Raw genomic sequence first — 16,402 nt, 5'->3', positions numbered from 1 at the left:
TTTGTATTTTTTTTAGAAAAGTGATTTATTTCGAGACTATGTTACAGTTAGAACTATGTTACTATTTGGATGGTTTACGATATTTTACAGGAATTTTTGGTTGTTGCTGAAACAACAGATAGAATTAAATGGAATTTTTTTTCCTCTGACTGGCAATGGTTTATCACAAGAATGTCATGATTCTGTTTTTCGTGCAATGAAATTTCATCATTGCAGGTTTTATCTTCTCAACCCACTTACCGTTACACACGATGGATTTTTCCGAAAAATTCAAAAACATTCTTTTCGACGTAAATATTTGTGTATTCGTACAAAAATCATTTGTTTTAAGAAATAATTTGCTTTTAGGGGCGTGAAACTCATCAAATTTAATCATTGGATTCAAAATGTATGAAATTAGAATGCTTTGGTTTTTTCCGTTCGAAAAATAAAGGAACTCCATTACGTGAACAATTGTTATTAAATAAATTTATGAAGATCTCCACCGAATAATCAAACGAGGGATTAAACAATTTAAAAAGAGATTAAAATCTTTATTTCTAACTCCTAGATTGCATTTTCAAAACGATCTAGCACGTAAAGTAATGGTTTGAACGAGAGTTCTATATCAAAATATCCAATGTTTCGGCTCATAAAAATTATTTTATTCTCATGTCATTTTGTGTTTGAAAATTTTCATTTTTCGGTGGAAATTGAGTTTTATTGCTTAAATATGTGAAGCAAAGTAGTATGGAACACTTCAAAAGGAACTTATTTGGAGTAATTCGGGTCATCTTCTCCATAGGGCATACTGTGCAGGCTAAATGATTTAGTTATATTTAGTAGTTATTACATGGCCATCATGTTAGTATTGCAGAACCATGTCCCTGGAACAAAAAATCAGATTAGAAATAGGGTATTGGGAGTAATCGAATGTAATAATTGGAAGCTCATGAGAGCTTGTGGGCAAATTAGGATAGGTGAAAAAATTACCATTAACAATTAATAATAATTATTCAAGTTATTCATATCGATAATTCGTTGAATATCCATTGGTGTTAGGTTCATTTGGTTGGCAAATGAAATATTTGGCATCACCAAGGCCGAAGTCCCATTAGCTGCATCTTCAATTGAAATATTTGATTTAGGTTGAACTGCAGGTGTATCAACTGGTATTTGAATTGAATTGTTTGCTGGTAAAATTACTTGGTTTATTGACGGATTAGTAAGCATTGTTTGCATAGCTTGCATATCCAATCCACTAACATTAACACCGCTTGCCGATCCGCTTGTTACTCCATTCTGAAGCGCCCCGTTGTCAGTGTTTGCATTTGAAAGTGCACTATTTGGCAACCGTGTACTCAACTGAAAGAGAAATCACCAAATGTAATTCGAATTTTATATTTTTTTCGGTAAAAACTTAGATTTAACTGTGATTCTTTGCTTAAAATGCTTAACATTCGTTTATTTAAGAATTGAACGCATTGATTTATTTACATCGAAGGTTATTGTAACAAATAAATTAAAACTTATAGCATAAGCATGACCCGAATCAATTTGATATCTATTCGGCTCGGATTTTACGAAAATATCCTGAATATTTGTTCTAATGGATTGCGATTTATCATATTTTTGGCAATTTCGTTTTCTCTTCTCTCTTTTCTTTCTTTCAGATAATTTCCCGAACCAATTTAAAAAAAAAAATCGAGGCATGCACTTTGTAGCACAATTAAAAGCAATCTTAATTTAAATTCCATCATAAGATCTATGGGTATGATGATCGTTGAGTTCTTCGAGATGGTACGGCAAATCGATGCGGTTGAGTAATTCTAACCGATTGGCGTAAGCTTTTTTTCTTTTTTTGAACGTAAACAAAGATGAGAATTCCAATGGTAAGACCAATCAAAAGATAGCCAAAAATGTAAAAGTGGACAGTAGGAAACGATGCCTGCGCCAATTGTTGCTCTTGTATATTGCTTAAAATTTCCTGAATCGTGGTCGTTGTACCAGCATCCTGAAAGTGAATAATATTTGATTTTGTCGATATAAAGGATTTTGATATTCTTTTCTAACATTATTGAACTTTTCATCGCGTTTTCTATCACATTTTCAATCACTTTTTCTGCTTTATACGCTAATACATTGATTTACTGCTATGCGCACTCACACACACACACACACATTTCTATCGCATTAACCCTTATCTCTAAATCTCAAATTGAGATGATTTTGTGCATAAAAATGAATAGCTTTAACGAAGCAAACATAAGAAAAGCAATAAATTACCGTGTTCTGTGGTTGAGTTGGTGCGACAGTATTTTGAGTTGGCTGTGGTTGAACCAAAGGAGGCGTAAAGGCACTCGTTGGGATGGCCAATTGCTGCATTTGAGTTAGCGATGGTGTGACAGTATTCTGAATTGGTTGCTGTGGAGCTTGAACCATTGGCATTGATGCGATAACATTCGAAATCGATTGCGGCTGAGGTTGAATTGACGGAGATGGAAAAAAGTTCATCAAAGTTGGCGACTGTTGACCTTGAATCGGTTGCTGTTGGACTTGAGTTGAAGGCGATGGGAAGAAATTCACCGGAATTGGAGATTGCTGGGCTTGAATCATGGGCGATGTTGCGACATTATTTGAAATTGGTTGTTGCTGAGGTTGGATTGATGGAGATGGAAAGAAGTTCATCAAAGTTGACGGTTGCTGAGCTTGTACTGTAGGAGATGGGAAGAAGTTCATTGGAATTCGCTGTTGCAGAGCTTGAAGCATCTGTGATGGTGAAAAAGTATTCTGAATTGGTTGCTGCTGTGGTGGAATTGATGGAGTTGGGAAAAAATTCGCCAAATTTTGTGGTTGCTGAGCTTGAACTACAGAGGGTGAGAAAAGACTCGGTGGCTGTTGAACTTGACCAACTGGTGTGGATGCAACAGCGTTTAATGGTTGGCTGAATTGCTGAGGTTGATTTTGAGATGGTGCGCCAACATTCCCTGGCTGCTGCTGCTGCTGCTGATTTTGAGCTGGAGACTGTATGACAATATTGATTGGTAATGGTTGCTGCTGAGCTTGAGGCCGAGGTTGAGGCTGAGCTGGAGGTGGTGGTGGTGGTGGTGATGGTGATGGTGTGGCCGTGGTTTGAAGCTGCTGTACTTGGTTAGCCAGTTGTAGCAATCGAACCTTTGTAAAAATATATCGTTGAAAAAAAAGCGAAAAATTGGTCATAAATCAATTTACCGCATTGACAACGGGATTCTGAGTTGTGGTTGTTTGAAGGTTTGCTTGAGCTTGTTGTTGAACTGGTTGTTGAACTGGAACTGTAACTACCACTGGAGAAGCGTATGGAATCTAGCAAAATTGTATAGAAGAAGAAAAATTTGTGTTTCCAAAAGAAAGTGGAGTTTAACTCAATACCTGTCCAGCAGATGCTTGTAATCGCTGTGCAATGTATGCTCTTTTTAACGCTTTCAACGATGGATATGGCACATTTGGATAAATTGGAAACTGTGAATATACACCATTCAGAACCGTTGGCAAATTGGTCACTACTCCATTTGCCGTTATCACTTGATTCGTATTCAATTGCTGTGGACAAAAGTCAGATTTTCTTTAATTCTCAAAACCTTTCAATAGAACAAACAATTTGAACTAACTCTGGTTACTGGAATTTGTACAGGCACACCATTAACGAATGTAACCAATCTTTGTGGTCCCACAATGAAATTTTGCGCAGCTCTCCTATGTCGATTTTTCGGAATCGAAAATTCATTTTCATTCGCCTCATTCACAGATGATATTGAATTCGTTGTGGATTGTTCAAACTTTGAAGATGTGACTTTTGCATAGGTCGTTAGCACTAGTAAACATAAACACACGAAAGTCTGAAATGAAAAAAAAAATATGAATAAAACTACATTGTTAACCAATTTTCAATATAAAAATCCAGATTGTCAGATTGAATCAAAATTTCGTTATTATAGCAAATGAACATTGTCAAAACGTGCTAGGTAGGAGAAGTAATGCCAAAATTATTTGTGTACGAAATTTCATTCGCCGACAGTGCGCCCATATGAGTTTTTCTACTAAAAAACAGAAACGGTGCGATTTTTGTGTGATTGACATCGAATGATGAATTCGGTAAAAGATACGAATGAATGTTTTCCACACAATTCGTTGAACTCAGTGTGAAAATAATATTTTTTCACACATTCCATAATGCATCTTCTTGCAGCTTCCACTAAATTTGTATTCAACGCTCGATTTCCTACTTATGCCAGAAAAAATTAATTTTCATTTCCTCTGGGGCTATCAAACGTAAAAACGAATGCGTATCGAAACAATAACAACCGTGTTTACGCTTGGCGCTCATTGCTTTGTTTCACGTGCAGTACAAAAAATGCACGCCTTCACGTTTTTTAGTATATTTTTCATTTTTATTGAACATTTGTTCGAGTTTAACTTGGAATTTCCGAACCGTTGTCTTTTGAGTGAGCGAAAAGAGCAAATAGCTTTACATAGGTGAGTCGAACTCACAATGTCTATGGAACGATGTGATATGTGGCGCAACTAGGTGATGGCCGCAGAAGTTCTGTCAAAATTCATACACAACCAACTTGACATTCGGTTACATAGTTCAGCTAACCCATAGTACATCCATCCATGGGCTAGGTGCGCCACCAGCGTGAAAAAATTTGACAGTATATGATTAATACACAGCACATTGTGAGTTCGGGTGAGTCCAAATGCTTTGAGCGCTATGTTTACTGTTGAGTGTATATGTAATGTCAAATCACATTATTCGTTAAAGTATTGTCAGCATTTTTGTCGTAGGTTCGGTGTCTGATTGAAAGACTTTTAACAATCTTGGATTCGTAGCTCTTTTGTCGGGAGAGTCAGCAATTGTTTATTGAATAATAACAAAATTAATTCATTATGTCTATTAAACAATCAATAAAATGAACTTCGAAATGCGCCTCACAAAACTAAACTTCCAATTCAAATCAATTCGATTGAGAAAGTCGAAATTTATTCATAAAAAAGATTTTCGCTCCATAAACTGACAAAAGTCAAAACTTACGAGCAATTTGGTGCTTATCATGCTGGTTCGGCTGAGAAAACACTTTTCACTTGAAAACAACGGAAAAAAAATCAAACGAACAAATTACACACAACGTCTATCCACAAATACAATTACTCTCTTCAAAGCAAAATAACCGACTGTTTGGAAATTGAAGAAAACGATTGAATTTATATACTCCAATCCATCGCAACAAATGTAAAAACTATATTCATAAGTAGATTAATTAATTCCGATTGAATATTTGAAACAACATTGCTTTTTATTCAAAACACCATTAAAGAAATGCCAAAAAAGAACTTCGATCGTTTTTTTCAATGGCATGCAAAGGTGTATTCATTCATGAAACAGTGGTCATTACCAATGGCGATTAAACATGTAAACAAAGTGTAGAGTGAAAATAGACTTACGTGCATCAGTTAATTGTATTGCATATTTCCAAAGTGCAAGATACATAAACGAAAGTGAATACACTTGCCTTACTTATCATGATTATACATACCGAATCGTTGGGTAGTCATTGAATGGCTGTTACAGAAAAAGAGTGCATGAGAAGCGCATAAAGAATAGCTGAAGATCATTCGAACGTGAAAACACTTTTTATGGCATGCATTATGGAACGATTACTGGTGAATGCGGTAAATTCCGCATTTTATCCAATAATATTAATGATCTTGAGGCATTTTTATCACAAATAACGTCTTTTGTTTTTTCGGCAAGCTTAGTTTTTTAGACTCATCTGCAGAAGCCATTGGCTTCTTCGTTTTTCTTTAGAAAAATTCTTCTTTATGCGTTCCGATTTAACAGCTGGAGATCGATTGATACTTGACATTCGTTACTCAGGAGCGTCTTTAATTTTCAATTATTTCAATCTTCATAAATAAATAAAAAAAAGTCATCGAATTTGCTGTACCAACATTTATTCATATATACCAATTGATTTATAACATGAAAATATGTGTTTTTTTACATGATTTTGCGTTTTTTTTTGCTATTTAATCGAATGGAAATACTGAGTTCTAGTTATGTTGCTGTTCACATTTTCTGTTTGTTATTGATTCGAATTGATGTTTCTTCTTTATTTTGTATTACTTCTAGTCAATGTCAGCTTTTATTCACAATTTTATAGGGGATGGTCTGGCTCTTGTGGATATGTCTTTACATTTTTAAATCGAGCTCGCCTATTGTAATTCATTTATTTTTTTATTTCTTTTCGAAACTTTCTCTTAGATACAATTCTTTTTCTTTCAGGGAATGAATGCGATTTCTGAATTTGTGGATCAGATTTTCATGTAAATGTTTTTTTTTTCTGATTTCAACCTTCATTGGATTTGTGATTTTTTTTTAGTTCTGGCTCTTTTGAATCTATTTTTGTCAGATATAATTTTATAATTAGAATATTTCAATTCAATTTTTGCTACCTCATCAAGTTGGAAAAGCTGATGTTACTGCTTACGATTTTTATTTGATTTCGATTCGTAAAGATACTTTTGTCTTGATTGGGTGGTTTTCATCGTGGGAATTTAATGTCCAAATCGGCTGGAGTTCAAATGCCGATTTTGTTTGCGAGTTCCAATGTAGCATTGAACGACCCATCGATTGATGCCTGCCATTCGTTGCCCAGCAGTGTTACGCAAACGAGAACGGAATGTTTTCAATGACTTGCAATTGTCAATGAATGAAAGCATCGAGTAAGCTGAGAGTTCAAAGCGATGAACGGTGGCATTCTGCAATCGAGGCAATGCGGTAGCAATATTTATGCTCTCTTCGTACGATAATTTTTGATTGTCACACGACGTTTCTAAATTCAGTTTGGTAATGGACTGGTGTGCTTCAAAGAAATCAATGAGATTTTGACCGATTGAAGGCATCGCAAGTTTGTATTTAAATTCTTCAAGTCGATCGGATGCGAAAGGAATTTTGCCGGAATTTGGTGTGAAAGTGAACTGGTTATCAATTTGCAAATGTTTTAGATTTTCAAAATTAACAATATCGTCCGTAAAATTGAAAAAATCACCGTCACAAATGATACGGAGATGCTCTAGATTTAATAGGTATTGGGTAACATCACGAAGAATTCCCCTCCAACAATTCGTACTCAATGCTAGGCTCACAATTTGTGGATTCAAACGGACAGAATTTATAACACTTTTAGCTAAAAATTCTGATGTTTCCTTGAAAGTCAGACACCGCAGTTTCGGGAAGTTTATCTCTATGCAATCGAAATTTGGAGCATTTAAAAGACGGTTTTCATGTGACCAAGAGATGCTATTGAATGTAATTTCGGACCACGATTCGAAACAAAATTCATTGACATAATGAAAGATTTTGCTTTGAATACGCGGAAATATTGCACCATAATGATAATCTTCCCAAATTACCATTAGTTTCTTAATCAAGCAACCAAAGCATCGCAAGAGTTGCAACGATGTTCGGATAATATATATTTCAATCGAATATTTGTCCACCATGTGTTTACGACTGCTGCATACGAACTCAATTACCAAACTGATTGTCTTTTTTCCAAACTTGCGTTCGAATGCTCTGTCAGCGCCTGATTTCAATCCTTTGTTCGTGTGAGCTATGTTGAGAAGGTCATCGAGGCTCAAATACATGAAAATGCTCTCTAGGCAATCATCAATGACGTCAGTGAGTTTAGTTTGGAATGGATGTGGTTCCCTGTCGGTCTCGGTTTTCTTTTCTTTTGGCTGTTCATCAACTTCTTCGTCATGTTGACTCATTTTGCTCGTTGAATGTACCTGAATTAGGAAATAGAATCATATGAGGTGCTATCAATTACTTTTGAAGCTATTTCAATAATCATTACAAAAAAAAAATGGAGTATCATCACCAAAATACGAGCAATCATCGTACTGAGCCGTTAATGAGTTGCCTACCTTTGTAAAAATTCTCAACTAGAACCCAACACTATCTGAAATTTTTGATTTATTCTCTATTTGTTCTTCTCCGATAAATGTAGTCTGAATTTCATTTAAACTAAAGAACTCTTCTGCTACATTTACAGCAAAAATACTCAATTTTCAGGGCACATTCCACACGTACATGCAACAAAGACGATGCAACTAAAAATGAACATTAATTTGCCGTCACATGAGATACTCGTACGAAACGTCAACCGGTGCTGCCACCATTTCGTATAGTTGAATCGTATATAGTCCCGTTTCGAAAGGATTTTGCTTCCGCACATTACGAATTTTAAATTGATTTCATCAAAAGATAAAAACCAGTTTTGGAATGTTATATTAAGGATTCATTTTCATAAAATTGTATGACAACTGACTTTTTTTCATAAAACAAAGCAAAATTAAAAATAAGAAGATTGTATGAAGATTTCTGCGAAATTTTCGATTCGGTTTCGGTTTCAGTCGTTGACAGGTTTGTTGCCATTCATTCATTCCAAAGTCATCGCTATGCTTCGCAGATGTTGCGTTCGACTCTGACGCATCGATTGTTGATGGTGGCTTTCCATTTTTCACCAAGTCGGATTTTCAGGATGTCTAATTGAAGCTGATTTCCGTAGGAGAAGCTATACTTCAACAAATTGAATTTGACCAATAAATCAACCAATTCATCGATTGAAAAGATGACACCGAAAAAGTTGAGCTCGTTCAACAGCGGCAACGTTTGAACGATTTCGGTCAGAACACGTTCATTGATGGCTTGTTTGTTGTTATTCGATGTTTGTACAGTCAATCTTTCAATGGATTGATATCTTGCGAGAAAATTGGTTATTCTATTGTACCAGTTGTTCCAGCGCAAGTCAAGTGTGACATCCACAAGTCGATCGAATGAGAGTTTACCGATGGACTCAAAAGGCCTCATTTTACCAAGAAAACCGATTTCCAATTTCGTCACTGTCTTGAAATTGGTGTTGTGAAGAACAAGAAAATCGTTTGAATAACCACAAACCTTAAGGTAAACCAATTGTTGCAAACATTTGCTTGCACAATTTAGAAGAGAAGATGAAAAAGAATAAAAAGGTTCAAAAGAACGGTTCAATTTTGGATCAGCTCGTAGATTCAAAGAAAAACTGCGCAGCTGTGAATTGCGTCGCAGAAATTCTCGAACGGGCTTCACTTGCATTTTACCACCGCAAACGAGGCCCAAGTGTTCCAAAGGAGGGATTTGCTTCTCGATCGTGCCGCTATCAACAAATCGGTTGCTATTCAATTCCAATCGACGCATTGCCGGAAACCATGCATTGAAATCCATCGTACCCACGTTGAAGGAGCACTTGAACAATTCAACGTTTTCAACTTTTGCAAATGGCTTTGTGATCACTGAATCAAATACACTGTCCCCTATGTAATGCAATGATAGTTCGGTCAAGGATTCCGAGCAGTATTCTGTTGTGTGGCAAAACACACGGTTGATTATACGGCTACGAAGTGAAGCATCAATTGTCTGCAGTGCATCGATTTGAAGACTAGTGATCAAGTGCCCGAAGCAGCGCAATAGTTGCAATGAAGATTTTTGTTGACAAATAGAATTCCACAATTAATACGGAGAGAGAAAAAGAGGAAACACTGTGAGACACTTGCAAAGTGAGGCGAATTTCAATTGGTACTTGTTGACAACTTTATTCACATGATTAACAACAGACTTGAATTTGCCTATTGCAAAGAACGATCATAAAGTTTTATTTCTTTTCAATTTTTCGCTCTTGTAACTCTTGGCACAAAATGTCTCTTTTCCGAATAAAAAAAAGTATTTTCACTGAGAGCCAATTTTATTGCGCAATTCAGTTCGTGTATTGTGAAATAAAAGGACTGACGAATGTTGCGTGGAATAATGAAAATGTAACAAATGTATACCGTCCCAGTTGATGCTCAGAAAAATCGAAAAAAAGTTCATTGAATCGACGATTTTTTACCCGATCTTGAAGAAAAAAAGTTTTATTCCTTGAAACACGATGCTTTTACTAAAAAATGTGCGCTAATAATGAAATTATTGGCCAAAAACTGAGGAGAATTTGGTATTGCGCAATTTTATTCAATGAAACATGGCGAACTGTACGACAAAAAGTGAGGAAATATTCTGCGTATTTGTCGCTGGACAGCGGCTCCTATGTAATGTCACTGTTTCGGTATTTTTCTTACACACAACCACCCGTATGACGATGATAGGAAAGCGGCAACGTGGAGAATTGTCAGCTTGGCAGTCATTTAATCAATTTCTCCACAGTCTCTCCGAATTTCGAACATGATCGAAGATGTTTGAATTGAATGCGCATTCAATGAAACTTCAGTTGAAATGAATTAATCACATCATTGAAGTTTCCTAAAATTGCAACAAATTGAAATGTTTTTGTGTTTCTTAAGAGACTCACTTGTCTGAATTTCATCAACACAGAATTAATTTGCAAAATGTTTCACAAATTTCTATTTTCAATTACATTGAATGACATACGATGGAATATTCAAGACGATTCAATAGTGCAAGACTAGCAATAAGTGTGCAATGTGCATATTATACAAACCTCTGTGAAAAATCGGTCACTTTAACTAAAACTTGGAGGCGGTTGGTCAATTCCCAAGTTTGAATGAATTTTCTGGGCCTATGAGCCAGGGGCTTTCTAGCGATACTTCATAAATACCAGATGGCCTCTTAGGAAAAAAGTTCGAAATTGCGTGTATATATAGGCGAGTTCGACTTTCAGCACATAGGTGCTTTCGTCACTCGCGCCTGCTGTCGCCGGCTGTGATTCATTTCAATTTACTCTTGATATTTTGATGTATGGAAGCATTATTCATTTGCAGTTAAATGATATTCAATATCTCGTTGTTATTTTGAAATTTATACTGTTGGAGTCAAATTGTGATTACATTGGAATGCATATAAAGTCGCTTAAGTAGACAGTAAACATTCTTATCATAATATTTTTCTACAGAGAATTGATGAATAATCGAATATTTTTATAAATGTTTACGAAGTCCATTCTTGAGAAGGTGAAACTTTACTGTGCCTTAAGATTTGATAAGAGTCAATCACGATTGTATTGTGTGTCGGTGTCGACTCTTGCCTGGTATAAAATAATACACAAGTCTGTTCATTGTCATCAGTTAGTTTAATTTGTTAGTTAAAAGACGTTGAAGAACAATGGGAATTTCCCGTGAAAAATATAAAATTGGATTTCTGGTTTTCGTGTTCATCGGAATCATTGGCCATAGTGCAATGGTCGATGCCCAAAATCACTGTTTCGCATTAGGTAGTTGAAATTGCAACTAAAATTCATAATTAAATGTATAGAATTGACAATATATTTTTTTTGATGTAGCTAACCATTGCGGTACATTCTGGTACCCTCATACATGCTGGGGCTATTGCGCTTCCAACTCAAACTGGTGTTTTGATAATAACTCATCTTGCAATAGAGATTCCGATTGTAATAACATAATCGAATGTAAATCTTGTAATTGTTAAAAACCTGATAAAAATGGGTACACTCCAATCATTTGCTCGCTTATCATTGCATGTTGTCGATAGTTTTTTTCCAGCAAATTGTAATCGAATGGATATCAAATAAAAATCAGAGCACAAAATGTCTCTTTTCCGAATAAAAAAAAGTATTTTCACTGAGAACCAATTTTATTGCGCAATTCAGTTCGTGTTCCGTCAGTTCCTCATGATGCTCTTTTAAAAGTTTGTGAATCGTATGGTTTTTCTAATAGCGCGGTTAAATTAATTAAATCAATTTATAGTAACATTCAGCAAAAAGTTAAAGTCGGTGATCAAGAGTCAAATTTTGTTCCAATTAATAATGGAGTATTGCAAGGTAGTAATTTCGGCCAAACTTTCTTCTCTCTTTACTTTAATGATACTCTCAATGTGTTTGAAAATATGAAAGGCCATTTGTTCGCGGATGATTGTCAAGCACATATCGAAGTGGATTTTGATAAAATTAACGACGGTATCGATAAAATAAACTCGGACCTTGCCAAATTGAATGATTTTCTTAAACGTCGCGGTATGATTATAAATAGTTTAAAGTCAAAAGTAATGATCATTGGATCAAAGCATCAAACGGGTCGGTTGAATTTTGATATGATCAATGAAGTGAAATTAGGTGATGAAACAATCGAATTCTGTAAGTCAATAAAGAACCTTGGTGTTATTTTTGACGAAAACTTTACTTTTCAAGAACATGACAAGTGTAAATTGCAAAAAGTGTATGGCGTGTTGAATCGCATCCGTCACACTAAACGCTTTATTACGTCAAACGTGATATGGCTGTAGCTCTGATAGATCCCATAATGGATTATAGAAGTGTGGTAACATACGGCTGGTACGCCCACAGCACCCAAAACCAGGTGCACCGTGATCTTGTTGCTGATAACGACAAGATTCGCTACATTTACGGATTAAAACGTAATGATCATGTTACTGAATATCGTGAACGTTTGAGTGGATTGACTCCTGAGAGCAGAGCAAAACTGCAATCAGCAGTCTTGATATTCAAGCAGTTGTCGAATTGTTCGCCTGAGTATCTGAATCGCATGTTTGTTCGTAATGGTGAATCGTCACGTTATCCAGATAATCTTCGCATGAATTTCAGTCCGCGTACTGCATTTGATACTCGCGCATTTAGTTTCTCTGCAATCAATTTTTGGAATAGTATATCGGTCGAAATTAGAAATTCTAAATCTCTAGTCGCGTTTAAAAATAACCTAAAGCATCTGTTACGTTCCACGCAGTAAATTTTTAGATATTTTTCAAATAGTGAAATACTCGGACCATTGTTATGAAATTTCGTATCCAATTTAGATTAAGTTTGACTTTTCATTTGATTTTTCTCATTGATGTTAACGTACTTTAATTGCAAAAACTCATCATCATTGTATTTCCCCTGGTTTTCCAGAATCAAGCCGGTTTTACCATGGTTTTCCTGACCCAATTCTGGTATGAAAGCCTCACTTTTATATCATCCCTCCCCTGACTGTATTCTCTTTGCAAAAGACGCACCATGGGCGGAATTTATGCCGTATTGGGTCTCTGACCAGCATGTTCTCAGCTTGCTGGGAACACATATTGGCATAAATGTAGGCTTCGTAATAAATAAATAAATAAATAAGTGTATTGTGAAATAAAGAGACTGACGAATGTTGCGTGGAATAATAAAAATCTAACAAATGTATACCGTCCCAGTTGATGTCCAGAAAAATCGAAAAAAAATTCAATGAATCGACGATTTTTTGCCCGATCTTGAAGAAAAAAAGTTCTATTTCTTGAAACACGATGCTTTTACAAAAAAATGTGCGCCAATAATGAAATTATTAGCCAAAAACTGCGGAGAATTTGGTATTGCGCAATTTTATTCAATGAAACATGGCGAACTGTACGACGAAAAGTGAGAAAATATTCTGCGTATTTGTTGCTGGACAGCGGCTCCTATGTAATGTTTCGGTATTTTTCTTACACACAATCACACGTATGACGATGATAGGAAAGCGGCAAAGTGGAGAATTGTCAGCTTGGCAGTCATTTAATCAATTTCTCCACAGTCTCTCCGAATTTCGAACATGATCGAAGATGTTTGAATTGAATGCGCATTCAATGGAACTTCAGTTGAAATGAATTAATCACATCATTGAAGTTTCCTAAAATTACAACAAATCGAAATGATTTTGTGTTTCTTAAGAGACTCACTTGTCTGAATTTCATCAACACAGAATTAATATGCAAAATGTTTCACAAATTTCTATTTTCACTTACATTGAATGACATACGATGGAATATTCAAGACGATTCAATAGTGCAAGACTAGCAATAAGTGTGCAATGTGCATATTATACAAACCTCTGATTTGCTCTGAAGGAAAATTTACTTTATTTCATCGAATGGAAATGCTGAGTACTATTGTAGATTGCTTATGACCTCTTTATACGCTTCACGATGATCTCTGTGCATTTGTGTTTGTTGCTATTTACGTTCTATATCTCTTTCCCATGCCTGCGACCGAAAAACATCGTAACGTATGGTTTAAACACAACTGTGTGTATTATTATCAGTAAGTATCTTGGGGATTTTTCCATGATTCAGAATAGCATTTCTTAGCGAGCGAACAAGTAAAATGTGGGAAATTAAACAAAGAAAGTTAAAAAGAAATTTTTTTTTTCAGTGGGACATATAAATCAAGTATTAAATTATGATTATTTGTTGAATGAATAAAATAATAAACTTTGTTTATTAATTGGACTTAAAACTACGCAGTTATTTGTCAACGGTTATTTGTTCCAACAAAATTGCTGATAATCGCCGCATTACTCAATTGCAAAAAATGTACTGGCCCAAATAAATAAAGTCATGAACATCATTGTGAATGAATGAATGACTGAATGTCAAAGTCAGCTAAGTTCTTTTGAATAAATTCGTTCTTTCGAAAATTTCGTTGCTTGGGTGTATTCTTGAAGAATTTCGCCTAATCTATATTTTTTCGATGACAAGACACAAAAATGTACAAGTGCTGAGATAATGAGAAGGCGATGATGACAGAAAATGATGAGAAAATTAACCCATTAGCCGCGACGATGTCTTATGGCATCAGTTTTATGTCAGTCAAATTTCAGCGCGAGATGGGTTAAGTAAAAAATGGAATCACTAAAATAAAATTTATATAGAAATCCATAAAAATAGAATACAGTAATACCGATAACTCGCTGATGATAAACACAGTTGTGTGTATATGCCTTACATCACACTCAGGTGTTTTTCAGTGGCAAGCAAGAGAAGAGATAAAGAACGTAAAAAGCAAACACAGGCGTATAGACATCACTGCCAATCGCAGTTCAGTCGCAATTGTATTTAATTTGAAGCGCACACAAAACGCTACCGAAAATTTATACAAGTCATATGAAATAATATATGTGTTCTAATTTAAAGTATTGGAAGGATATTTTTTTAATTCGAAAAATAGACCATTCTCAGTGAACTTAGTTGATGGTTTTGTGGTCAATTTGGTTCTGGAAAAAATTGAAAACGATCGGAAATTTACAAGTGTAAGATAGAAAGGTGCAAAGATGTGAAATAGCTGATTATGTTTTTGAATTTCCGTTTAAATAATAGTTCGACACATACAAATAGCCATCATTGTCTTGTTTTAGTCCAATCACATTTTTCTATCATCACTCGGGGGAATTGTACATATTTGTGTAACTGATTGAATATTCTACGAAGTATCATGACTGCAAGAATAATTTTACTGTTCTTGCAGTTTAGGACTCTATCCAGAGCGGTCAACGAGCGCTCGTTCGTTCGTTCGTATGCGAACATGTTCGTTCGTTCGTTCGTTCGTAGAATCTGCGAACATGTTCGTTTGTTCGTTCGTTCGTTCGTAGGTAAAATTTCATTTTTTTTTTCAAACATAAAATTTTCTTATTTCTTAAAAAAATATAGGAATGATCCTATGTACTCAATAATACTGTAAGCACTATAATACTGTAATTTACAAGTTGTGAACATTATTTTCGCACAAAAAATTTAACGAATATTTTTTTGAGTTTCCACTTGCGCAATTGAATGCATAAAACTAATTAAAAACATCTTCACTCAACAAAAAACATCGCTGAAAATCTTACTTTCACTCATTGTGGTTTGTGTGTCCGCTGGCGAGAATAGAATGATATGATAATTAGCTGGACATGAACGTGGAAGTTGTAAAATGATGAAAGTAATGCATACAGAGAGAGAGAGAGAGAGAGAGAGAGAGAGAGATAAAAATGACAAAGACAGCAAAGTTCATCTCTTTTTGTCATTTATGGTGTGCAATTCAGAGAGACTTGTTGCAGTGATGATTTAAATCACATGGACGTTCAAACAGTGTGTGTTTTACGCACTGTGTTAAATCGCCACGTGCAAAACAGTTATACGTTTAGACAATGTTTTGTTCTGTGATCGTACAACACACACAGTTCGAGAGACAACGTGCTTCATGATATCACAGCAACAAGACGAATCTGAAATGTGCACACCATACTTGGCAAAAAGAGATGAACACTGTCTTTGTCACTTTTTCTATCTCTCTGCATCACTTTCTTCGTTTCACAACATTTGAAACCAGCATTATTATTGCTTATTGCATTATTATGCATCCAATTGTGCAAGTGGAAACTCAAAAAAATATTCGTTCAATTTTTTGTGCGAAAATAATGTTCACAACTTGAAAATTACAGTATTACAGTGCTTACAGTATTATTGAGTACATAAGATCATTCCTATATTTTTTTAAGAAATAAGAAAATTTTATGTTTGAAAAAAAAATGAAATTTTACCTACGAACGAACGAACAAACGAACATGTTCGTAGATTCTACGAACGAACGAACGAACGAACGAA

At 35.2% G+C, this 16,402-nt stretch overlaps 1 protein-coding gene and 2 long non-coding RNA genes across 4 annotated transcripts; 1 reads left to right on the top strand and 2 right to left on the bottom strand.

Moving 5' to 3' along the window:
* Window positions 1–981: 981 nt before the first annotated feature.
* Window positions 982–3,198, bottom strand: LOC129568129 (protein transport protein SEC31-like). Its single transcript, XM_055445696.1, has 2 exons — window positions 2,266–3,198; window positions 982–1,344 (listed from the first exon to the last, which is right to left on the bottom strand). The coding sequence occupies exons 1-2, from the start codon at window positions 3,196–3,198 to the stop codon at window positions 982–984; spliced, it is 1,296 nt and encodes a 431-aa protein (XP_055301671.1).
* A 7,755-nt stretch (window positions 3,199–10,953) lies between these two features.
* Window positions 10,954–11,522, top strand: LOC129568263 (uncharacterized). Its single transcript, XR_008687931.1, has 2 exons — window positions 10,954–11,279; window positions 11,349–11,522. It is a non-coding gene; the product is annotated as an uncharacterized LOC129568263 (long non-coding RNA).
* LOC129568264 (uncharacterized) lies at window positions 11,120–14,114 on the bottom strand. Of its 2 annotated transcripts, XR_008687933.1 has the most exons (3): window positions 13,784–14,104; window positions 13,209–13,668; window positions 11,120–13,115 (listed from the first exon to the last, which is right to left on the bottom strand). It is a non-coding gene; the product is annotated as an uncharacterized LOC129568264 (long non-coding RNA). The 2 variants fall into 2 exon arrangements; XR_008687932.1 differs by having other exon boundaries at window positions 11,120–13,668; window positions 13,784–14,114.
* Window positions 14,115–16,402: the final 2,288 nt, after the last annotated feature.

This window comes from Sitodiplosis mosellana, unplaced genomic scaffold (genome assembly GCF_009176505.1).
Source record: "Sitodiplosis mosellana isolate CC-2019 unplaced genomic scaffold, AAFC_SMos_1.0 Smas_scaffold_17, whole genome shotgun sequence".
NCBI classification, from domain to species: Eukaryota; Metazoa; Arthropoda; class Insecta; order Diptera; family Cecidomyiidae; genus Sitodiplosis; species Sitodiplosis mosellana.
The sequence above is the reverse complement of the archived record's forward strand: the minus strand, read 5'-3'. Positions and strand labels throughout refer to the sequence as shown.